General features: G+C 40.2%; 1 protein-coding gene across 2 annotated transcripts in view; it reads left to right on the top strand.

Annotated features, from left to right (window-relative positions):
- Window positions 1-26,716, top strand: part of DOCK1 (dedicator of cytokinesis 1) — a 370,976-nt gene that overhangs the window by 196,922 nt on the left and 147,338 nt on the right. For both annotated transcript variants that reach the window (XM_035138566.3, XM_035138565.3), the window contains exon 28: window positions 18,804-18,905. In XM_035138566.3, the coding sequence (XP_034994457.1) occupies window positions 18,804-18,905 (102 nt within the window). The remainder of the gene's footprint in view (window positions 1-18,803; window positions 18,906-26,716) is intronic.

The raw sequence follows: 26,716 nt of genomic DNA, 5'->3' as shown, positions 1-26,716 counted from the left end.
ATTCCTCCTTTTGCTTCTACTTGCCAGTGGCTATCCTCCTTTATCTCATGGCTACACCTGCTTTATGCTCTCCAGGCTCCCTTAAAATAAAATTGCTGTGGCTGCCTGTTACTGGACTTTTGGTGTAGCTGCTAGCTGAACTGGATTGCATGTGGTGGTGGGGAAACATGAACATCTCACCAGCTTTGTGCTTCCTCTGTGCTGTCCCCGAGCCGATGATCTGCCCTAGGAGATATGCTCAGTTCTGTCAGTGGTGGGCAGCTAAGACATGGATGCAGCAGATGCCCAGACATGTCAATTCCTGATGCCATATTTGTCCATGTCGGTTATAAGAAAGTCATACATTTGGTATATGCAACCATTTTACACCTTTTCCCTTTGTAATGAATTCCCTACAACCTCTGAAGAGCTGCTCCTGAAGGTTGGATAACCCTCTGGAATAACATGGGAGGCAGCAGGAATGAGCAATCTATAGAACTGGGAATCCTTCTTTGCATGAAAAGAAATATTTTACACTATCACAATGGTTATCTTTATACGTAAGCCAGTCTTCTTTTAGATTAGCTGTTCTTCTCAGCACTCCCCTCCCCGTTTTTTGTTCCCAGAGCAAAACCAATAACACTTTTCTAAAACATCATATCGAATTTATTTCATTTGCTCAAATCAGTTATGTCTGGCGAAGTTTAAATTCAATAACACTGGATTTTGAAACAACTGGTTATTTTCTCCGCAAATATACCTTTTATATTTTCTAGGTGTTGAACTGACCAAAATCTATTATTACTTTTGTATGTTGAGGGACCTATGGCTATAAATCTTCTATCTTTCTACCCATACTCAGAAAAACATTCATTCTGAAAAGTCTTGATTGCCATAAGTTGTATTTTTCAAGAGAAATGTAATATAGACATTTAGAATCCAGTGGCTTCTGCATGTGGGTAAATTAACTTTAAAATTCTCCCCTTTAAATATATATATATATTTGTTCAAGCACCATAAAATAAGCAACTCAATATTATGCTAGTTATATAAAATAAGGCATATCAACTCTCCTTTCAGAACTTCAGTATAGCAAGCCCATGCTTGAATAATGTGGGATGGATCTAGTGACATGCCACTTATTTTTCATGTTAACAGAAATCTTCCTTTAGAGTCCCCAAATGAACTAATCCTATTTTTACTGAGAAAAAAGCCAAGATGAAAGTGCTTTTAAATTCATCAGGTGCCAGTGGAAAAGTTTAACAATTTCTGGGTACATTTCAGAAATTGTCGCCATACAGTCTGTTGAGTTCCCCATCAGTAGATGATATTTCTATTGTTCTTGTTGTTTTCAGTGATCAATGCCTGCACCTTATTTGCTAATATGGTATTCATGGTGATTTCATTTTGAGATGAACCCGGAACCTCAAGGTATCTCAGTGGATGTGGCATTTCATATGCAGAGCAGACAAAGCTCCCTTGTTTTGACTGTATCTCAACCTCTTGTTTTTTAAGCGCTCAGCTTGCTGCAAGTAAACCGTTTTATTACGTTTAAACCCCAAGAGATATTTCTTAAAACTTTCCATTTCAGCGTTTACAACGCTGAGTGCTTTTATTCACAGTTCTGTTTCTCTTGCTAGAACATCTAATTTTCTTTTCGATTTTGGTTATCTTGGTGAAAATGCATCACATTTCTCTTTCCCCTCACTTCTCCAGCAACTTAATATCTATCAAAAGGGCACCTTATCCCCCCCACCCAAAGACCACAAGTTGTAAAATAAGGATTAATTTTAGTGAGCTTTGGGAAGTTACACCAATATAAGAAGATAAAAATATTGCTTTTTAGTGAGTTCTCTGGGGTGTATTTGAAAGAGGACTGCCTAACCTATAAATATAAAAATGTCCACATATAGCTTTGGGTCAATCTTGTAACACCACTGTTGCGTGGTACCTACAGAGGAAAAGTGCCCTTTCCCTTTTAAATCTCTTTTACTGTGTTCTTGAGATTTTGATGAAAAACACAGTAGCAATTTGGACAGGGACCTAAATTATTGTTTTCTGAGATGACAGATTGATGGGCTCACTCACATAGCTACCGTACAGCCCTCAAAGGGTTCAGAGTAAAGCAAGTACAGCTTTACCCATACTTCCCTCTTTCCTATATTGCAGCAATATGAGTGGGACTTACTTAGACTAGGGCAGAGCTTCATGTTGGTGACACACGTTTTAGACATGCATCATTTCATGACATAGTAATTCAGTTTTACTATCAAAGCGGAGGTTAAACTAACCCTTTTCCAGCCCTGGGAGGAGTGTGGGGATCGTTTGTGTGACGCGCCTACAAACTGCAGCCGACACGCTGACATGTCGCAACACACAGTTTGGAAAGCTGTAGGTTTAGTCAATTCATTCCTAGATAATTCAGGCAAGGAAGCCTTGCCACAGGCTACAGGGTAAAGCAACATTTTAAATTTTATAGCCAAGGAAAATTTTTACCTGAAAAAGAAATTTGTCTTAGTTGTTTAGTGAGCTAGTCTCCCAAACTTCATAAGGCTCTGTAGTGGACTAGTTGTGGAATATATTGAATTTCTCTATCCTTTAGTCTTACTCCCCACTCTTTTAGAGTAGGCTACATTTGAGATCCTTTGGCATTTAGAAATGAAAGCATGTAAGTGATTCTCAACCAATGTAAATAGTGTTATCTTATGCCAAGGATCATATAACTGCTAGAAGTGGATTATGGGAAAAATCCAACCCACAAGGTTGAATTAATGAGGGAAAGTGTCTAATAGGTGATTCTGGAGGTGAACATGAGCCCAATTTATTTAGTACTGTTTTAAAATAACTTTTCCTCTGATATAAGATAGTGCCAAATCAGGCCCTCCCGCTAGGTAGACTGGGGCAACTGCTTCAGGTGACAGATGCTCCTAGGAAGGGCATACCAGTGAACCTTTTGAAGGGCAGAACTGTATATGCCAATAGATTTGCCCTGTGTCACCTAAGCCAGCTGCCATTATGGTTAGATTTTGTACATGGGCTGGGAGATGGGTGCCATCTTGTCCGTCACCTCAGGTAGCAAATGCCTTGGGGCACTCCTAGATGGCGCTGTCTAATTGCCTGGTGAGTCCTCAGTGCAGAAGAGAATTCTGAAGGCCTCAAGGTTTTTGCATATTTAAATACTTTAAACTTTCCATAGTCATATTATGTGTCAACTCTTACTTTTCAAAGGCTTTTCTCCTTGGGAAAGGATTCTGCAATTTCATTTGTCTCTTAAAAGAGCCATTCTCACCTGTGACTTTTATTGTTGTTGTTGCTGCTGCTGCTGATAATTCATTTACTAATTTACCATGAAGCATTAACACTGCAAAATTAAAAACAAGATTTGCTGTTAAACCTGAATGAAAAAAAGTACTGTCTGTAATGTGGTATGAATTTTTATTGCATTTTCTGAGTCTGTTTTTCAATTCAATTTGTACGAGTCTCAGTGGCACAGTTTGGTTTTGATCTGAGCTTTATGAAAACAAAAGTGCATTCTTTGTTTCATGTTTGACAGAAAAGTTTAGGGGGGAAAGCCCAATTGAAAAGCAGCAGCATTCCCCAAAGAAAACAAACCAAAAAAGCTGAAAATGAGCTGAAGTTTTTTATTAGAGACACTCCCTCCCCACAAATCTGCACTTGAAAATGATAGATGGAAAAAAGAGCAAGAACATTTCTCATATGTCATCTAATAAACTGTTGATTGCATTAAGCAAGTAATGCAAGTTGATTAAAACCATCTTTGGGTTTATTCTAGTTGTGGAACTCTGTAGTTAATAACTTGAATATGATAACAACGTACTCTATAACCCAAGATTTTTGTGTACTGAATGCTCCATTCTTAAAAATGGTTTTATACGTACTTTTAGACAAGCTAAATTATAGGCATAATTTTCCATTTCTACTTTAAAATTTAATCCTTTTGATACGCTACCTTATTGAAGTAAGAGAAAGGTCGGTCTTAAAAGGCATTGATGTATTGATATGTGAAGCAGATGAAAACATATTGGAGAATATTGTTCACATAATATTTTGTATTTATTTATCTGAAAATGTCTTTGTTGAAAAGACAATATTGAAAATTTCTGTTATGGTTCTGGATCAGAACTTGGCAAGGTAAAATCTGTTCAGCGGTCCAATTCTGAAGGGGTATTTTCAATTATTTTGTGGGAGTACAACTGTGGTGGGGTGGGAGATTTTTTTTTAAAAGAATGGTTTTGAAAATGTGTGAAATCGGGTAATGTTGAAGGTAGTTAAATAATGGGGTAGTTAAATAGTGTGGTAATGCAAAATGAAATATGTAGGCAGATTGAAAAAGGCCTGATGAGTAGCAAAGGACAGCCCGTAATTGAAAACTCTCTTGTCCCAAGGTTTTTAGCAGTGAGTTGCTTTAATTCGCATGGAATTTTCAGGTTGAAGCCCTTTTTTAAATCATTCTGTTCATTTCAATGGAGGTATCATTCCAATTGAAGGAAAGTTTAAATAAACTTTTTTTAAAATAAAAATAAAAATACACTTTTATGGAAATGTGCATTCTTAGAATTTAGCCACCCGTGGTCCAAAATCCCAGTTTCCAGTTGGCTATAAATAGGGAAGGAAACAACTGGATATCGCTTCCAAAAACCGAGGCAATAGTGCACTGCTGGAAACTCCTTGAATTTAAAATTCAAACTTGCTATAACTTAGAGCACTATGAGTGCTATAAGGGGTGATGCAGCATTCATTTTAGGCTAGTTTTTCTTGATCTTCTTTTATATTGTTATGGACTCTTGCCTCACCATTCTTTTGCGGTGTAGATTGCAGGAATAATCTACTGATGGAAACTAATGGTTGGATGAGAGTTGGCCATCTCCCTTTACATGCAGCCGCTGGGAGATGTCATTAGGGGGTTTGGGCTGGGTGTTCATCAGTATGTGGATGATACCCAGCTCTACCTCTCTTTCAAATCAGAACCAGTGAAGGTCCTATGTAAGTGCCTGGAGACAGTTGGAGGATGGATGGCGGCTAACAGATTGAGGTTGAATCCTGACAAGACAGAAGTACTGTTTGTGGGGGACAGGAGGTGGGCAGGTGTGGAGGACTCCCTGGTCCTGAATGGGGTAACTGTGCCCCTGAAGGACCAAGTGTACAGCCTGGGAGTCATTTTGGACTCACAGCTGTCCATGGAGGCGCAGGTCAATTCTGTGTCCAGGGAGCTGTTTATCAGCTCCATCTGGTATGCAGGCTGAGACCCTACCTGCCCGCAGACTGTCTCGCCAGAGTGGTGCATGCTCTAGTTATCTCTCGCTTGGACTACTGCAATGTGCTCTATGTGGGGCTACTTTTGAAGGTGACCCAGAAACTACAACTAATCCAGAACGCGGCAGCCAGACTGGTGACTGGGAGCGGCCGCCGAGACCATGTAAGATCTACATTGGCTCCCAGTACGTTTCCGAGCACAATTCAAAGTGTTGGTGCTGACCTTTAAAGCCCTAAACAGCCTCGGTCCAGTACACCTGAAGGAGCATCTCCACCTCCATCGTTCTGCCCAGACACTGAGGTCCAGTGCCGAGGGCCTCACTGCGAAAAGCGAGGGCTTAAAGGGACATGCAAATTTGCCACACTCTCATACCTTCTACTGAGAAATTTAAGCCTCAAATCACAATATTACTAGTTCCTCCACGGAAAGGAAACATGTTGCTTTGTTTTCCTTGCATTTTCTCTCTCAACAATACATGCAATCAATGTATATGCAGAGGCAAGCAACTAAAGCAGTAGAGCAAATTACAGCCATATTTTATATGCTGTTTTCATAGTGCATAGGAAGCTTACAGATGTCTCTGTGGAAGCATATGCGAAAGAGTTCAAAAACAAACCCTGCAAAGCTCTTTGGTTCACAAAGACTTGTCTATTAGTTAAAGTCCCAGATGATGTGTCATCCATACAACTGCAATGCTTTAGCAAGCATTTTGAAAATCCAGTACAAGCATCAATGGGAAGGAATGCAAAAGGGAATGTTTTTATTGTGCTGGTTTGTGTATGTGATGATGCCTTATGCATACTTTGCCCCATTTGGATGGTTTTACACTTTCTTTGTTTCTGTTGTATATTGCAAACTCTTTGCAGTACTGACATTCTGAATCATATCCTTCTACATATTTCCTGTAGGATTCCTCTAGGATTGACTGTCAGCACTGATTTATATAGTGCCTTTTGCCTTCAAAGCAGTTGTGATAGGTGTAGTAATATATTTTTTACTCATAACATTGTAAGTTGAAGTAGTGGTATTAATGATTTCTAGTGGGAAGCTTAAGGTAGGGAACATAAGAACTTGCCGGAGGCTCTATGAGGAATTGTTCTTTTAGGCTTAGAATGTAGGAGTTCTAGGCTTTATGTTGTTTACTCAGATCAATATTTTGGGCTTCTCTTATGTTGTTTTTGGTGGATTTTTTTTTAAAAAATATGTCCCTCAGTGAGGCTTTGCTTCTGTTGATAAGATGGTCAGGGCGCTAATTCAACAAAGCCCTGAAGCGATGCTAGAAGCACATTGATGCCATTATCTATAGTAGGAGATATCGTAAGTGGCTCTTAAATTTTGCTGCTACACAAAGAACAGCAAAAGGAGTACTACTCGTGTGTGAGCCTACTCCTGACACCTTCTTATACCAAACCAGTCCCTAGCCAGAAGTCATCCACGACGGTGGCTAAGCCTCCCATTTCATACTATGTACCTTTCCTACTGGGCAAAGTATCTGTACAGACATGAGTGTGTGTTTGCATGTGTTGATTCACACACAAACATACAATTTTGCTACTATGCATTAGGGCTGGGCGATAACTGGTTTTCAGTATTGCAAATATATCACTAGCTAAACTTTGCAATTTGCCAATATATCATGATATTTGAAATAAGGATGGAGCCAGTGCTTTTTTTCTGGGGGTACGCATAAAAAGGTAAAGGGACCCCTGACCATTAGGTCCAGTCGTGACCGACTCTGGGGTTGCGCGCTCATCTCACATTATTGGCCGAGGGAGCCAGGGTATAGCTTCCAGGTCAGCATGACAAAGCCGCTTCTGGCAAACATGACAAAGCCGCTTCTGGCAAACCAGAGCAGCACATGACAGCATGACAAAGCCGTGGCCAGCATGACAAAGCCGCTTCTGGCAAACCAGAGCAGCACATGGAAACGCCGTTTACCTTCCCGCTGTAGCGGTTCCTATTTATCTACTTGCATTTTGACATGCTTTCGAACTGCTAGGTTGGCAGGAGCTGGGACCAAGCAACGGGAGCTCACCCCGTCACAGGGATTCGAACCGCCGGCCTTCTGGTCAGCAAGCCCTAAGCTCAGTGGTTTAACCACAGCGCCACCTGGGTCCCATACCCCTAAACATTTTGTGAATCTAAGTTTGGCCTCATTGAGGGGCAGTATTTCAATATGAATAGGAAAATGAGAGCACCCCTAAACATTTTTTTTCCAGAAAAAAAGCACTGGATGGAGCTAGGTAGAAGTATTGGCTGGCTTCATGATTTTTCCTACATTGTGATTTTTGCTGGTGCCTACTTTTATAATTTGCTTCCCCCCCCCCCCCCGCACGAGGCAGGGGAGAGCTGAGCCAGCAGAGTTAACAGGGGCTGCAGGAATCGAGAGGAGCATTGGCTGGCTTCATGGTTTTTTCCACATTGTGATTTTTGCATAGCACACACACATCATGATTCACAATATATTGCCAAGTCAAAAGCCATCAATCCACTATCACAACATGAACTTCAAATTGGTTTTGGGCGATATATATTGCCCAGCCCTACTATGTGTACTCCTTTGCTTGTGATAGTTGCACAGTAACATCATGGCTGCTAACTCTAAATGAACATTACCATGAGAGTAAAGGAGGCAAAACGAAATCACATGTGATTTGGTCTAATACAGCTATGTGCGTGAACAGCTTAATAAGACTCAGCAAAAGAGGGAACCAGGTGTTGAAACAGGAGCCTAGACACTGAATAAAAGCAGAAAGAAGAGCAAGGCAGAGATTACAAAGTATGCTGAAGAGAGGCAGGATCTAAAAAGAGCAAGAGAGTTCAGAACTGCTACAACAGGTGCTTGACCATGGCAAAGATTTAGCAAGCCAATGCATCAGCTACCCATTTATCCTGTGTTACACCTCTTTTCTCCTTGTTTCTCAAGCTTTATAAATCAGAATGCATAAATAGAGAAATAAAAATGACAGGTCAGCCACCCAAATTCACTTGAGACTTGGTTGTAGTAATTGAGTCCTGTGGGATTAGCGGCAGGCCATGGAACCTTCGCATATTTCCATCCTCTTCATTGTCCCAAACTATGGTGGTGCAGCAATTTATTTTTGAATGTTATATCCTGCCTCACGGACTGAAAATAGGATTTCAATCTTACATAAGTTCTGTGGTAGAGAACCTTTCAGCTGCAACTCACTCCCTGAGATGTGATCCGCAAGAAGCACAACATGCTTATTCCACATGTTCAGCTACACATTTGAACCAGGCTCTCAGCTACTGTGTGTGAGTCTTTGGCATGCAAGTACACCATGGGAGCTCTGGGGTGTACCTGTGAAGTATGATATAGGGAATGCAGACGGGAAAGGTGTATGTGTGTTTGATTGTTGTTGTTGCATTTAAATTCCAGCTTTTGATATTCTACTTTTGTTCTAAAGTCAGATATTTTATATAGAGAAACTAGGTCACTTTTTATTATCCAACTTTTTCAGTTTGTCCAGGCAGAATTGAATCCAGGGAGATTAACTATAACAGCTGTGCAAAAATAACACTTATCAGGAATGTTTTGTTTAGCATCCATTAGTAAAGTGGCAGTTATGAAACGAGTCCTTTTTCGATGAACAGAATAACTTGAAATAATTTGTGTATTTTTTAGGTATTCTCCCACTTCATCTCTGAAAGTGTTGTCCTGTCAATTCCATTTAGCAGAGAATCTATTTTAAATTAATGGGTGCTATCAGTGAAACATTTTAATATCAACATTATTATTGCTTTTTTTCTGTTTGCTACACAATTATGTGCCCTAAATTGTTTGATACACTGCTGTGATCAGTTTGTGCATCATTCATCAGAGTGACCCAACTCAGCCTTTAAGCTGAAGGTGATTTCTCTGTTTCATCATTTCATCATTATTGTCTAACCCACAGCATCTGAAGGATGACACATTCTAGGTATTAAGAGAGCAGTTAACATTTTCCTCTTTAGTCCATGTGATTTTTTTAGGATAGACACTACATTGGTGGTTAAGTAGTGCAAGGTAACTACTGTCAGAATGACAACAAACTAGATAAAAGTCATGCATTCTAGAAGCCTAGAAGCCTAGGGGTTCTCAGCTCAGAATACAACCCACTCTTAGGGGCCCGGCAGCTTACTGGGCCCTGCAGTCCTGGGCTTCCTGGAGGGAAGCCATTCCTATTGTTGATGAATTAGATAGAAAGCTTCACTTGAGGCTGCAACACTATACCCAGTGGGACTTGCTTCTGAAAAGTTGACATGTATAGAATAGCACCGTTAAAATCCAGTGCAGTTTGTACCACATTTGTAGCGGTGTATTGTTTTGGTACCACACATCTCATGGAGTGGCAATTAAGAAAATATGGAAAATTGTCAACCTCTCTTCACCCACCTCTCTTTCTCAAGTGCCCACTACAGGGAGAGGGGGTGCAAGAACTACGTGGATCATGGAGGAAAGTAATTTGTCTCACTGAGCACAGTTTCTTTCTCAGCATCATGTGTTTTTTGTTTTTGTTTTAATTTGAAAAGGCTGGTTTATCTGAGTATTCTATACTCCTTGTTCAGAAGAGAGAGGCCGGGCAGCGGGGAGGGATAACTTCCCATCTCCAGTGTCTGAGGTCTTCTTTGTTTTGCTCATCTTGGCTTCCTCAAGTTAGGCTTATCAAGAATTAATAGTGAGCAGTGGCTGTTTACAGCTTGGAAGAGGTCATTTGGAGAATGCATGGAGGGCCATGGTGTTTTTACAGGCAGTTTTTGTTCAGTTTTGTCATATAGTCTGCTTTCCACTGGTCTGAGTGACCAGTTTGTCTTGTAGACTGCTGCTCGAAAGAATCTGAGGACAACTTCTAGGTCAATAGCCAGTTGGCCTCTACACATTCAGATTTCAAAGTGGCAATGACTCTTTTATTTTTTCAGCTGCCAGGTATCAAATTTTAGTATACACTAGACTTGAAAGGTAAATGTTATGTCCTTATCTTTCAGAAAGCTAGCTCTGCAATTCCCTGGAACTCTCCAAAGTTGTTTGAAGTGTCACAATTTAAAGTTCTGACATCTGCTTGACAGTAAAAGATACATAGCTTTGTTCGAATGAAATCAACCAAGTTAAAGCAATAAAAGGGCGGGTGCGCTTCAGAGTGCACAACACTATGTTATCTCAAGCTACTATTTTAATTGGTAACAAAATGCAGAAACAAAGTTGAATAAACACCCCTTTTGTTGATAGCACCAAACATATTTGTCAGTTCAAATTTCAGCCCTCCATTTCTTAAATTGGAAAGTGGGGCATGATGTGTATACTTGCTGTTAAAGAAAGGGTTCTGGGAATATCGGGAACAGGAAAGGATAAGTTATATATAAAGGCAATATTTTAAAAGCACCACATATAAATTGGTTTCACAGCAGATGATGCCAGAAAGAAAGTCCATAATTAATAAATTAAGCAACTACAGTGGTACCTCGGGTTATAAACGCTTCGGATTACAAACGCTTCAGGTTACAAACGCTTCAGGTTACAAACGCTTCAGACTCTGCTAACCCAGAAATAGTATCTCGGGTTAAGAACTTTGTTTAAGGATGAGAACAGAAATTGTGCTCTGGCGGCGCAGCGGCAGCGGGAGGCCCCATTAGCTAAAGTGGTGTCTCAGGTTAAGAACAGTTTCAGGTTAAGTACGGACCTCTGAAACGAATTAAGTTCTTAACCCGAGGTACCACTGTATTTTAGGTTGGCTTTCAGGGCATAGCATACATAAATTAATAATAAAATAATAAGCAGCCAGTTTAAAACATAGCATCTTAAGTTTGAGGTCTGAGCTGGCAAGACCTGTTTTCTCCACCCAAAGCCTGCAGTTTTTGTTTTGTTTTTTTTAAAAAAGATGTGCCAGTCTACTGATGTGTCCCAGAATCCCTTTCAAATGTTGCTCTTTGAATATTGCACCATCCCATATAGCTCATGAGTTGTGTTCAGTATCCTTTTCAGCACTCTAAGTGAACTTGGAACACAACTCTCAACTCATGTGGTGCATCCCCACTACGCCTAACAATATTGCTGTCTCGAGCAGTTGCTTGGGTTACTTGTGCAGTGGTGATCTGCTAGAAACTGTGCATGCTTGAGGAAACAAGCAGATTGTATCAGAGCTAAGCTTTCTTAAGTAGGGTTTGGGAACTGTAAATAGTCTCAGCCCTGTTTTGCCTGCAGTTCTGCTTGCCAGTTATTGAGAGTTTTATTATCATATTGATTTAATATTCAGAGCACCCTGAAGTAGACCTCTAAATTCCTTCAGCTGGAGCAACTTCATGCCACTGCGTTTCTCAGAGGGGTTTTAGCTCAAGCTAGCAGGTACAGTGGTACCTCTGGTTAAGAACCTAATTTGTTTCAGAGGTCCGTTCTTAACCTGAAACTGTTCTTAACCTGAGGTACCACTTCAGCTAATGGGGCCTCCTGCTGCTGCCACCCCGCCGGAGCACAATTTCTGTTCTCATCCTGAAGCAAATTTCTTAACCTGAGGTACTATTTCTGGGTTAGCAGAGTCTAACCTGAAGCGTCTGTAACCCGAGGTACCACTGTATTTCATTTCTAAAAGGAGAGGTGGCCACATTAAACCTTGAAGGCCACAGCCGTTGACTTCAAAACACGTTTCCCTTCACTCTCGATGAGGAAAAGCACTCTACACATGCTCAGGGGTACTCCCATGATTATTTGTTTGCATGCCTTGCAGCTTTCTCTGGTTTTGAACAGTCTGAGGAAAGAGATATGGGGAGTTCTGAGATTAAGCAGAAATTCAGAGTCTCACTTAGAAGAATGAGCAGGACGGTCCCCAAATGTAACAGTACAGGCTTGGCACAATTTGAAGTAAGTAAAATAAGAACCCTTAAGTCCACAGTCTGCAATAATCTAAACGCACCACTGATATTCAGCCCTGATACCAGCTATTGGTGTTATTGTCTAAATTATGTTCAACCAAATTTAGAACTGTAACGATGTGGATTATATTTCATCAGCCTACCCACTGGAGAGCAATAGTAAGTAATGTTTTATATCTTTAATTTTAAAAAAATCTTGAGTTGGTTTTAATACTTTATTGGATCCATAGCATACTAATGTGCTGTTTTGCCTCTCCCATCCCCTTAATATAGCATATTGCTCTAGGCAGAACAAAAAAAATATATAATTTTCTGAAAATCAATTTCAATTTTATACTAGGAGTAATTGTAAAGGTGCATTTATGTAGCCACAACAAAGGTCAACATATGGCCTTCTGGCATCCGCATACAGTTATTCCCTGTTTATCAAAGTGCTTCACAAATGTCCATACTTACAAAGTGTGGAATTCCATACTCAAAGGGTACAAATATAATAAAGTAAATGGGCATAAGTGAACAGAGTATGAGTAGTCGAGCCATTGTAGCACGGCAGTGTTAATGGCGAGGGCATATAATTTGTCATATAATTAACAATGTGACCCTGAACCTTCAATGGTACAGCAGCTAAATAACTTTCTCTCCCAACTGAGATAGTTGAAATATCAAGATTACTTAAATTGTGTTCCATGATGTACTGTGCCTTCAACCAGATCTTAATAGAAGCAAGAGTAATTCAGTCTTAATAACTTCTCTGTGGTGGGAGAAGGATCAATATCTCAGCCCATTTAAAAAAATGTTGACTTCTGTCCATAAAGGATTCTATTACAACCTGGATTATACAGTTTATTCGAAATGGATTTTTGGGTGGAATGTAATTCAAATATATAAATTACAAAACCTTTCTCCCTTCATATTGCTTCCTTTGCAAGAACTGAAAATAGCAACAATTACATTAAGTCAGCTTCATAGATCGTTGCTGTTCAACAAAGATTACATTTTGCTTTGCAAATCCACATTCACAAATAAACTGCATTCTTTGTATATAGACAAAAAATGTATTTAGACAAAAAAAACAGATGGGAGAAATTGTCAACTTAAAGGCTATTTTTTGGGAGTATTTTCATATATAAAGTGTTTCAAGAGAAATGCAAATGAGAAATAATCCTGGCAGTTTTAGTTATTGGAATTGTATAACTTGGTCATCTCTGCAAAATGTATCTACAATTTAGGATCAGCTGCTATATACTATGAGACACTTCCAGACATCTACAGATATGTCATTTCTTTTAGCATCATTAAATAGCATAGTTAATGAGCATGTTACACACTAAATAAAGCAAAGCTAAGTGGAAAAAATAGTGATTCTAGAATAATTAAAATAGCTCTATTCAGAAGATGTCCCATAGGAGGGAAAATGCAAGGGATGGAGGTCTTCCTGGATTAGGATACTTATTGTAAGTGCTTCTTGTAATTATTGTATTACAATAGCAACTGGAGCAACAATTATATTTCTGTATTCTTGGCACAAAGCTTGTTTTCAGCAATAGTTCCCCACAAAATCATTCTTTCTAACCAGCAGGTTTCGTCTGTTGTTTGAAGGAGGAACATAGGCAGTTTGAAAACCCAAACAGGCAATATTTCTGTGGTTTAATTTTGCATACTTTGCTTTTCATTGGAACTGAAAATCAAGGACTTCTCTTTGTCTGTAACCAGTCAGATTATAGATATAAGGACTTCATAGGTAACACTTAGCATTGAGATACATGTGTCTGTGCAGCATTTGAAATGAATTTCCAAAATCAACAACAATGTTGGGTTAAAAACAACCCCACTGTGGAATACATATGCCTTGAATTATAAAATGAAGTTTAAATGTGTTAAATAAACAAAAGGTTAAATCTGACAGCAGGTTCAATTGTGTCTTGAATGCTACAATAAAAATTAAATTAGCATCAAACACCAGTTTCTCTGACCTGAATTACACTGTCCTAAGAGAAATAGAAGAAAATGGAATATTTTTATGTTGTAAAAACTAGTACTTACACTCTCTAGGGAAATCTATTTCTGTGTTCCTTTATATGTATTTTTCAATGCTTCTTGCAATATAACAACACCTATAATACACAGTATAGAAGATCAGAAGCATAAGAGAGGGGAAAGCAATGGGTGAATTCAAAGTAGTGTTAAGGAGAACGTTCCAACAGCGCAGGCATTTCTGTGGGGTGTGGGGGGGTCATCCCATTGTGCAAGTGGGACTTGTACTGGCTTCCTCTAGCATACCTCTTGAGCTTGATGCAGCCCAGTTAATGCAATGGATGCTATTCAATTCAGTTTTAATTTAAGTGAGTCTAGTCTGAGTAAACCTTAAGTCTTAAGGGTTGACGGCAAGGGTGGTATTCAACTACCACCCTTGCCGTCAACCCTTAAGACTTAAGGTTACCAGACGTCCCCGTTTCCCGGGGACAGTCCCCGGATTTACAAACCAGTCCTCATACAAAATCCATTGAAGTTGAAAAGTGTCCCTGGATTCATTGAAAAAAATCTGGTAATCTTACCTTAAGTACCTGAGTGGGAAGGAGCATGTGTACCCAGTGGTTGGTACCAGCATTAGACATCTTTCCGTAGACACCTGTATCGGGAAGTTTTTAATGTCTGATGTTTTAGTTGTGCTTTTATGTTCTGTTGGAAGCCACCTAGAGTGGCTGGGGGAAAACAGTCAGATAAGCAGAGTACAAGTAATAAGTTGTTGTTGTTGTTGTTGTTGTTGTTGTTGTTGTTGACAACATTCAGAACAGAATGGTTTGCTATTGACATTCCCAGGGAGCAAAGAGAACTCATATGATAGGCAAAAGTCTATTCTGAGGTTGCATGTGGACTTATTAGCTGATTTTTGCCCAGAAACCAGGCATGCCAAGAGCCACCAACTGCTATTCAGGCAAGAACACTAACAAGGGAAGATCAATCTGGCTCAAGTTTCGCATGAATGGTTGTAATCACCACTTGGTTCTAGCCTTGAATATCTCCCTGTGGTATCTGTTCCCTCCACTCTTCTCCCATCGGGTGCCTTGTCTTTTTTTATTTGTAAGCTTGGTTGGTAGGACAGCTCTTCTTTATTCACGTGAGCTGCTTTGTGATATTATAATTGTCTGAAAAGCAAGATTAAAATGTGGGAAATAAATAAACATTACCCAGTCTTTCTTTTTCCACATTAATTGAGGAGCAGTTAGAAAACGATGGACTGTTGTAGCAAAGCGGTTCACCACATCTCCTCCCCCCCCCACATATTCTGTTGTGCTCTTAGTGAAAAAGAAAGCTAAGACAGATGAGAGAGACGTGTGTGTGGGGGGGTACTTGCCAAAAGGAGAAAAGCTATTGGCAGGGGTGTAGGAAGATTGGGGAGGGCAGCCCCGAGCGGCGAGCTCCAAGGGGCGCCATCGCAGGTGCCTGCCCCGCCCCCCAAATGTGCGCCCCGCCCCTGGAACGCATGTCACGCCCCTCCGGGAGGTGTGCCCCACCCCCAGAACGGGCTCGTGAAGCTCCGCCACTGGCTATTGCTAGAAAGAAAAAGGTAAAGGTAAAGGGCCCCTGACAGTTAAGTCCAGTCGTGAACGGCTCATCTCGCTTTGCTGGCCGAGCGAGCCGTTTGTCCGCAGACAGTTTTTCCAGGTCATGTGGCCAGCATGACTAAGCCACTTTTGGCGAAACCAGAGCAGTGCACGGAAACGCCGTTTACCTTCGCGCCGGAGCAGTACCTATTTATCTACTTGCACTTTGACGTGTTTTGGAACTGCTAGGTTGGCAGGAGCTGGGACCAAGCAATGTGACCTCACCCCGTCACGGGGATTTGAACCGCCGACCTTCCGATCGGCAAGCCCTAGGCTCAGTGGTTTAGACCACAGCGCCACCCGTGTCACAATGCTAATTAGGCTTACCAGATTTGAGGGCCTGTATTATGGCAATTTTGGCCTCTCCTCCATATACTGCCCAGAGTGGCTAGGGAAGCGTTACCAGATGGGTGGGGTATAAGTAATAAATTAATATTATTATACCTTACTTTCTTCACTAATGGAAGTGCGTTCAGGATATTTATTTTGAATAGGATTGCACGGTTAGTCTTAAGCTGAGCATTTACCCTGATTTTGTTTGCAGGGATTTTAGATAATGTTGCCTATTTACTGAATGGTCATTCTAATTTGTTGTCAGTGAGTTAAGATGACCTTGCATCAAGCAAATGTTATCTCACACTTTCCACTGCATTTTCACATCACTTTCCTTATTGTAAACCCCCCCCCCCCAATCTTTGGGGGAATCTGGTATTGTTGCACAAAATCAGCTTTACTTGAGCAACCTTAATTTGTTGGTATGTTATTGAACCCCATCCAAAAATAGAGAAATAATAATAATAATAATAATAATAATAATAATAATAATAATAATAATATATTATTTATACCCCGCCCATCAGGCCGGGTTCCCCCCCCCCCCCGCCACTCTGGGCGGCTTCCAACACACATTAAAATATCACAGATTAAAAGCTTCCCTAAACAGGGCTGCCTTTAGGTATTGTCTAAATGTCAAGTAGTTGTTTATCTCTCTGACCTCTGATGGGAGGGCGTTCCACAGGGCAGGTGCCACTACCGAGAAGGCCCTCTGCCTGGTTCCCTGTAGCTTTGCTTCTCGCAGTGAGGGAACCACTAGACGGCCCTCGGCGCTGGATCTCAATGTCCGGGCTGAACAATGGGGGTGGAGATGCTCCTTTCAGGTATACAGGACCGAGTATGGACGTGCCTTCATTTGCCTCATCCCTGAACTCTTTTGATGCAGTCAGGGTTGTGTGTTTTTAAAAAAAAGAAAAGAAAAGAAAAACAACTTTGTGCCGTAATGAACTCATTACCATCTTTACATGTTATCCTTTTACCCATTCTATGGAAGTCAGGTTTTCTTTTTTCTCTTTTTAAAAAATTCTTTTAAGTATTCTCCATTTCTACAGAATTATAAATTAGCTAATGGGATTAACCTATTCATCTCTCTAGCTCTTAACCATGCTAATTAATAAGATTTTTTTAATGTAATTGTCTCTCTCTGCAATGATTCATCTTCTTTATTTGCTTATCAGCATAATCGTAGTAATTCCCATAGAGAAATACTGTGCAATTACAAAAGAGAGGATTAGGATCTCTTGATAAATGCTGAAGGTATTGGCAGATGAAGGAGAGGGTTTGTGTTTACACACATTAATCTTAAATAATCAGCCATTTAAAGAGAAAAGAAGTCACAAATGTACATGAGAGATAAGTCTGTTTAAGTATCTTTTTTTTAGTATTGATTAACTTGAAGAACTCCATACAGTCTAAGCTTCCGTTCATATAGAAAGTTCGCATAATATTTTCCCTCAGGCCCCATATTAATCTCTTGGTTGTTGCCCTTCTTCATCATAATTTAAATTGCTAAACAAACAGAATTAGGCTAGCATATGCATATGATCAAAGCTGTTAACCAGAAACAGAAATAAATGTAGATAATTGAGGCCATGAGTTTGCAAATCACAACTGTACCCCTAACTTCTGAGTATAATCAGTAGCAAGCAATTCCACTGTCATGAGGTTGTACCTTAAAAGAGTAGTTTTAGAAATTGCTGTAGTTGTATCAGCCATTTGGGTGTTTTAAGTATACTGAGGCACCGAGCACAGTAAGAAACTAATGTGTTGTGGTTTCATCTCATATGTGTGGATCAATATGTTTGCTATGCATAACATGACAGTGATTGCGAGTTTTATAAATCCTGTGACCTTGCGTATGGTTATATCATGAAAAATGATTTGACATCTCAAAGGATACTTCTTATAAGAATCATTTTATTGCCCTTATTTGACAGTGAGATTATGAGAGCGCTTATTGTTTTGGTAATTTTTCCGGTAATGCTTTGTAGTGAAGGTAGAAAGTACTTTTTTGAATTTTATGCTATACACTATCTAATTAGGAACAAAATATGCATTGATTGGTCTGGATCTAATGGAGCTCTTGCATGAGCTGAAGTCACTTCCAGATGTGCAAGGAAGGAAAGTTTTAGATGTTCTTAGACCAGGCATCCCCAAACTCGGCCCTCCAGATGTTTTGGGACTACAATTCCCATCATCCCTACTGGTCCTATTAGCTAGGGATGATGGGAGTTGTAGTCCCCAAACATTAGGAGGGCCAAGTTTGGGGATGCCTGTCTCAGACTCTCTCTTGCATATGTACCTTCCTGTATAGCAAATGCTGTTCTGGAGAGCCCCCTGAACTCCAGGATTCTCTTTTGAGTTTATAGGATTCAATGGTTTCCCTTTAAAATAAATGAATGAATGAATGAATGAATGAATGAATGAGGGATGGTAAATTGTATGTTGTGACTGAAGTTTGTAGAAGAGAACAATTTACAAAAAAAACCCTTTGGTAATGTGATTGAAAAGATAGCAGAAGTTTAATAATGTTTAAAAATCATATATATAAAACAGATAGATTTGTAAAGTACATGCTGGTGTGTAAACATGGGAAAATGTGTTTTGGGTTATATTAAGGTACCGGTATTTCTTTAAAATATTCTGACTTGTACGTTTTGCAACATGCCTACAGGAGTTGCTGGAGTACAGCTGTGTCTTGTGTTGCATATTTACTTATTTAACTGATTGTCTTTCTTCTTTTACAGGGAAACTTTGTTGCAAGCATGACAGCTATTTTAAGACAAATGGAAGACTATCATTATGCCCATTTAATCAAGACCTTTGGGAAGATGAGATCGGATGTTGTTGTAAGTTCGACTTCTTCCTGCATTGATGTTTGTTTTTGTTGTTATTTGACAAAGAAAGTTATAAAGCTTATATATAAAAAACTATGGGTGCCTGACATAAGAAATCGATGAAGCATTGCTTACCTCCTGAGTGAAGAGCAAATATTGTTTCATTGCCTTGATATTAAATGATGAAACAACTGATCCTCAAGGAAAATCAGAATTTGAAAACATGCCTTAAGGAATTGGTATTGGGGTGGGAAAACAAGATTTTATTCAGCTGAGTCCTAGACCTAATCTTAAACCAACCCTATAAGCTTCAGTAGTTACTCTCGGGGTATTCCCTTGAACTTTCTCTTCTAATGTTTTTTAATTGGAATCATCCTACCTTGTTTTAAGTTGCTATTATATGCTAGATTTGTTTACTTTGTTTAGTCAAATTCATTTTTATTTGTGCATCTGCCATTTTAAGCAATATAACCTCACATGCTAGCTTTAAATATATGTTTTATTATTAATGCCGGTAATGAGTGAAACTCTTCAAGGTTCTTTATAATCTTTCTTTCTGAGTGCATAGTACAACTTAATTAGAGCATAATAGAAGGGAATTTATAGCTAAGTAGATACCTCTCTAATGACCTGGAACTATCATTGCCATATGGCAAATGCATGCTGCAAAGTAACAACCAAACTTGTTGGCTGAGATCCATTAATTAGCAGGTGACCTGAAGTCTGATCAACTGTGTTAGATTACAAATTCTGTTACCTAGGGGAGTTGGATTCTGTGGTACAGCATTTTAAAGAGTTTGAGAGAGAATTGACTCTTCTGACAACACTGTGGAGGCAAAGAACAGACATAAGATTTCTCAGTTTATTGCAGATGTGATTCAGTTATTCTCCGATTGTATCCATTTGCTTGAGCATATATATACTGTAATAGGAGAAGAATAAAGAACCATTTTCTTAGCATAATCATGCAGTCAAATCAAACCATGGTGGTTTCTTTCTGTGTTAATGAAATATAGTTAGCTATCATTTCTGTAGTGGTGCCTTTTGGGGCTGGCTATTTCAGCTACAGCAAATCAGACTTAGTGCCATTTTAATAATATTTTGCAACCATGTGTCAGTAGTAAGAGTTTTTGAATAATAGGGCTAATTCTACAAAGACAGCTTCATTTTCAACCTGTGAATGAAAAAGAAAAAAACACATGATTACCTATATTATCAAACCCATGCAAAAAGTAAAAAACCAGTCTAGAATCCAACTAGGCTTCAAACTATATTTCTGAGGGTTGAAAGATTTGTAAAAAAAACATTACCTAAGCTTTGGAAATAAATCAACTATCTTAATTTAGTGTGTGTGCGTTTTAATGACAGTGAAAGTAATTTGTCCTTACCATTATATGTAAGCAGCTTAGATGTTCTGCTGCAATCAAGAGATATACTTTTTGTTAAATGAATAAATAAAATATTTATTTTAAAGATTCATTCCTTGCCTTTCCACCAGTCACATCTCCACGTGGCTTATGTAGAAATAATCAATGAAAGCACTACCATAACTATATGCTGCCAAAGGCTTGAGAGAACAAAACATTGTGCACCTGGCATCTAAAAGATAGCTGGAAAAACTTAAGAAGGACCTGAGGTGCCACTGCAGAGAAGGCCTTTGAAGCCACTGGACTAGCCTTTGAAGGTAGGGTCTCTGAACTAGCATCTCACCTGAAGTTCCTAGCAAATGAGCAGGTTTGTGTGACAGTAAGAACTTCAGAATGCTAGTCCAGGCTGCTTATGACTTATAGATGAAAGCCAGCACTTTATTGTGCTGAGAAACAAAATGGCAACTATTGAAGAGCTTTGAGTACTGATACGAAAAACAAGTTATCTTCTTTCGAATGAGAATTTTTTTTCCTTCAAAAAAGTTGTAACAACCAGTGCTCCAGTTATAGTGGTGCGCTGTTGCTCTGACGCTGCTCATGGCCTTGATCCCTTTGTTCCTCCTGGACGCATGAAAAATAAAGTGATTGTTTGATTTATGAATGATTATTTTACAATACAATTCTAGCTTCCTTTTATTTAAGGATTATCTGAGTGCACCAATTTCTTGAAAATTTTGGTTGCCACTTTTTCTTTCATCTTTCCAAGCTCTTCAATTTCTTTGAGATATGAGGCAACGTGAACTGTATATTCTTTCTCCTGCCATTACCTTAAATCAGGCCAGGGTAGCCAGCATGCTTCATTTCAGGTGTTGTTGGACTCTGACTGCCATCAGCCTTGGCTAGTATTGGCAATGGTCAGGAATGTGGTAGTTGCAGTCCACAACGATTAGGGGGGGGGGGTTTCCCCCAGATTAGTACCCCTGATTTTGGCAATAATTGTGAGACTTTTACAGCCCAGTTCTAACCATATTTACATTAAGTCCTCTTGGCTTCCATGAGATTTATGCCCTCTGATTTTGCTTAGGATTTTCAGCTTTAGTTGCTCACATGAATTGTTATAGAAACATATTATGCTGTTTCTGAGCCCGAAAAGAATTCTCTATGTAGATCCTATTCAGTCAGGGTCAAGCTTGTACTTTCCTTTTAAGAGTTTAATTGCCCATTGTGTCCGTTTAAGTATTGCTTTGGAAGTCTCTTACCCTGACCCCAATACTATTGGGAAATGTGGAAATTACTTTCACTGCTGCTTTCTGCTATAAAGCAGTTGATCTTTTGGCTTCATTTGGCCTCTTTTTCTTTCATTTTGTAAACTCCATTTTATCCTGAAGACTACCACTAGTGGCATAAATGGAGCAAAATGCTTTCTGCAGCCTAGCACCTATGTTTGCTCTTTCTCAAGTTAATGACCACTCCTGGGGGGAAATACCTACAGTGCACCTGACAGTTTCAACAGCTATTGGCCAATGGTTAGTGTTCCTTCTTTGGGAAAGGTTGTGAGTGAGTGATGGCCAGCCATCTGTAAATCCTCATGGCCAAAACTGATTTTGTAAATCCATTTCTATCAGGTTTGGGGCCTGCTTTTGATAAAGAAACTGCCTTGGTCTTACTATGGTATAACGTCTGCTGAGACAGCGGCAGGCAGAGTGTGATCCTGTTAACTTTCCTGGATCCCTCAGTAGTTTTCAGTATCATCAACCATGAGATATCTCTGGGAGGATGTCCAAGTTGGGTGTAGATGGTACTGCTCTTCAGTTCCACTCATACTGGGATGACCACCTCACTTTGCAGCATCTGTTCCCACAAGTCCCATGGGTTCTCCCCCCTCCCAACAATGTGCCATGTTAACATCTACATAAAACTTCTAAGTGAAGTAATTGGATATTGTCAGTGTGCTTCCGATTCCAATTCAAAGTGTTGATGTTAACCTATAGAACCCCGCATTACTTGAGGCCACACCAGGACCAGCGCAACCATGATGCAAAGTGAGATGACCACCTTAGGCGGCAAGATCCAGAGGGGCAGCAGGTCCAGCCTCCGAGGAGTGCATTGCCTGCAGCTGCTGCTGCCACCATCAGCTGTGGCACGCTCCTTGGATACCAGACCTACCATATCCTTGGCGCCCCCCTCGCATGCTGCTTACGCAGCCGCCTCTTGATGAATAGGGGCTGCTGCAGGTCTCCTCCTCGAGACAAAACGGTGGGGGCTGCCCTCTGGGCTCTCCTGGGTTCTGCACCTGCCCTGTTTGATTCAGAGTGGGCCCCTTCCCCCCCCCCCCATGACAGTCTTTGTTTTCCACAGCAACCATCGGGTAAGCTTGACTTGATTCCCCTCCTTGCTCATTCCTTCTTCCTTGGCAGGAAAAGGGTGTCATTTTGTGGGTCATCTCAGGGGACAAAATGTCTTGGGCCAGCTCTGGACCAGTCGATGTGAAGGAATGCCTCTGGCTATGTCAACCTCCCCAGCCAGGCCTTAAGATCTTTAGGTAGAATTCTCTTGGTGGTCCTGTCCCCGGCCGAGGTGTGGGAAAGTGGAACATTTCTTTCTTTCTTTCTTTCTTTCTTTCTTTCTTTCTTTCTTTCTTTCTTTCTTTCTTTCTTTCTTTCTATCTATCTTTCTATCTTTCTATCTTTCTATCTTTCTATCTTTCTATCTTTCTATCTTTTCCAACCCTTCTCTCTTAGGTCCCAATGCAGGTTACAGCATTGAACAACCTTCTATGGCAGCTGGATATGCCAGTTATGTGTCACATTGTGCTTATACTGTACTGGGTTAGTCATTGATTGAATTGCGTTGACTGAATTTCTGATTCTACATTGTTTTAAAGATCGTATTGTATTCGTAGTGTGTTACATGTTGATGTTGGATACATTGATATTGTTTAACTGGTTTTTAAGATACCCATAGGGACCCAGGTGGCGCTGTGGCTAAACCACTGAGCCTAGGGCTTGCTGATCAGGTGGTCGGCGGTTCGAATCCCTGTGACGGGGTGAGCTCCCGTTGCTTGGTCCCAGCTCCTGCCAACCTAGCAGTTCGAAAGCACGTCAAAATGCAAGTAGATAAATAGGAACCGCTACAGCGGGAAGGTAAACGGCGTTTCCATGTGCTGCTCTGGTTTGCCAGAAGCGGCTTTGTCATGCTGGCCACATGACCTGGAAACTATACGCCGGCTCCCTCGGCCAATAATGCGAGATGAGCGTGCAACCCCAGAGTCGGTCACGACTGGACCTAATGGTCAGGGGTCCCTTTACCTTTACCTTTAAGATACCCATAAGCTGCCCTGGAACTTTCAGTGATGACTGAGCTTATAAATTTAATCAATCCATCAGTATTACAGTATACAGTGGTACCTCGGTTTTCAAGTGTCTTGGAAACCGAACATTTAAGAAACCGAACACCGAAAACCTGCAAGTAATTGCTTCCATCTCAGCGGCTTCTGCTGCATTTTTTTCTTTTTTTCTCCATTGACTTTGCCGACAGCCCTTTGCACCTCAGGTGTCTAACGTTTCAGAAGTCGAACGGTCTTCCGGAACGGATTGCGTTTGACAACCAAGGTACCACTGTATCCAGTGAGCAGTTGCATCAAAAACTGGCCTTCTCACCAAACCCAGCTGACATGCTCAGTTCAGATAAGGTAGAATTATTATTAACACATATCTCGTCTGTTCATGTGAGGGATGTCCAACCTTTCCTGGATGGGATGGCAATTCCCCCAAAGAACGAGGTTCAGGTTTGGCTGCTCTTCTTTGATCTATTTTTGTCCATAGAGGTACAGAGGAGCCCCTGCTGTGCTTGACCTCCACACCCGCTTAAATGTGTTTTTGGTGTCCAGGTCTTTTACATCCCTGCAGCCTTTTAAATCTATTTTAGCCATTGTTTTATTCCCCCCCCCCCCACTGTTTGTGTTATGCGGCATCATATTTTAATATATTGTTCATGTTATTATAATTGGGTTTTTTAATTGATTTGTTGTTATCCTGCAGTGCTGCCCTGAGAGCCTTTCTTATAGGCCAGCCTGTAGATAACAATAAGTAAATAAACAAAACACTTCAAGCTGGAAAAGCCCATGTTACATGGTGTATAAAACATTTGAGAGCCTGATGGAAGGGTGAGGGGGGCATATTCGTTCCTGTTGCAAAAATTGTAAATTGATAGGCAGGATGGAGTAATAGTTTATAATATTAATCTTGCTGCTTTTCTGTGTCACAGCATCAACATGTTCCATTAAAAGAGGAGTAGCTGAGTGCCTTTCCAAATATGCTCTCAACGTCACTCTTTTTTTTACAGTCTCTCTAATATATTGTCATTCTGCACTGACGGTTCTGTTCTGTAACATTATTACTGGTATAAGTAGGGTATTAGATCGGGTGTTATAATTACAATGCTCTTTTGGTTTCTTTGGGAGCTTTCTTGAGTAGCTGTGGATGAGGCAAGGTGTAATTTTTTAAATAATAATAAAAAGGACATGCTGGAGCAGGCAGGACTCGCCTACCTTGTACGCTGTGCAGTCTTTGTTATTCCTGCCTGGCAGGCATTTGATCTGGCAGATGGGGGGATTTTAAGAACTACCCCTTTTCTATTCAGCTGTTCCTAATCTGCTGTATCTGTCGTTGGTGTTACTATTTTGTTGTGACTGTGGTATTTTTAAAAGTTGCATGGATTGTATGCAGTTTAAGAATGTAAGATGAGCCTGCTGGATCAGGCCAGTGGCCCATCCAGCCCAGCATCCTGTTCTCACATGTCTGTGGGAAGCTCACAAGCAGGACATGAGCACAGCACCACTATGCCCACCTGCGATTCCCAACAACAGGTATTCAGAGGCATATTGTGGAGGCGGAACGTAGTCATTGCGACCATTGATAGCCTTGTCCTCCGCGAATTTATCTAAATCCTCTTTTACAGCCATCCAAGTTGGTGGCCCTCATTGCCTCCTGAAGGAACAAGTTCCATAGTTTAACCAGGCGCTGTGCAAAGAATTGCTTTCTTTTATCTGCCCTGAATCTTCCAATGTTCCCAAACATCCAAGTTTTTTTTAAAAAAAACAAAAACAAAACTTTTTTTGCCAATCGGAGCACTTGGTCTTCTTTGGAAATCTTCTCAAAAGAAAATGATAAATAAATATGTCAGAATAGTTAAAGGAAATGAGAGGTTTTTTTTTTCACCCTAGCACACTTCAGTCAGTATTTTCCCTCTATTGTGGACAGTGAGAAAAGATGGAAGACTAAATGTTCACCTCCCCCCCCCCCGATGCAGCTTGGCTGAATTTCCCTTGGAAGAAAGTAGACAGGAAATGAAAAACCAGCAGTGGTACCAGTGAAAGGAGCACCCTGCCTTCATTTAAAATATTTACCCCAGATGGGTGGTTTATAAATAATAACATTATTAAAATTATTTATTATTATTATTATTATTTCCCCATCCTTTTGGTTATTTCAAGAATTGAGGGAAGGCAGGAAGGTGATTAACATCGGTGCCCAGTGAGCTTCACAGGGCAGGTGCAGTGGGAGAACAGGTACCAGCATCCCTATTCTTAAAATAAGTAAAACATCATTATATAAATATATAAGCAATTTTATCTTGCTTTTGAGCCAAAAAGGCTCCCACGGTGGCTTACGTAAGATAAATAAAAACAAGACAGGACTGCCTGTTGTCTTGCAGCCGAAAAGACATGGCACAAAAGGAAAAGGGAATGAGGAAGGAAGAGAAAAAGCAAACTCAGGCATCACTTCCTTAAAGTATATAATTTATTCCAATTACCAGTTGTAACGGAACCTGTTAGGGAGAATGCAGGAGCATCCTGATGGAATGAAAGTGCTATTAAACTTGTTTTTTCCTGATTATAATCTGAGAGCATTTAAGCATAAATGCAAACAGATTAAGCATGTGTCGCTGAATCAGCAAATCAATACCAAAATCTGTTCCTTCAACTTCATGATTAGTAAAATATTCAAGTTAATCTGCAAAGTGTATGGAAATACATCTTACCCACAGCAGAGAAAAATATGAAAATCCAACAGCAGAAGCACTCTGTACAACTAATAAAGTATGGAATGAAATCTACTTTAAGAAAGCATGCATCTGCAACCATAAAATATTCAGAGTTAACTATGTAGGTCCAGATCTGCCCCCATTCACATAAGCATAAATCCTACTGAAGTCTCGATTATTAAGTTATGAAGCAAGGTAGCAAGGAAGCAAACAGTTTTATTCAGAAGAAAAACATGCATCTAAATGAAAACAAGACTCTATGATAATTCAGTCAGCAAACTATTTAGGCTGATCTGGAAAAAGAAATGTTAAGCTTTTACCAAGATACCGGGGGGGGGGGAGTGTAGTAAAGTATGCAGTTTGATCATTTAAAGTGAGGACACATTTACTGAGCTTGTTAAGTATGTGCCT

Source organism: Zootoca vivipara, chromosome 5 (assembly GCF_965207765.1).
Source record: "Zootoca vivipara chromosome 5, rZooViv2.hap1.1, whole genome shotgun sequence".
NCBI lineage: Eukaryota > Metazoa > Chordata > Lepidosauria > Squamata > Lacertidae > Zootoca > Zootoca vivipara.
The sequence above is the reverse complement of the archived record's forward strand: the minus strand, read 5'-3'. Positions and strand labels throughout refer to the sequence as shown.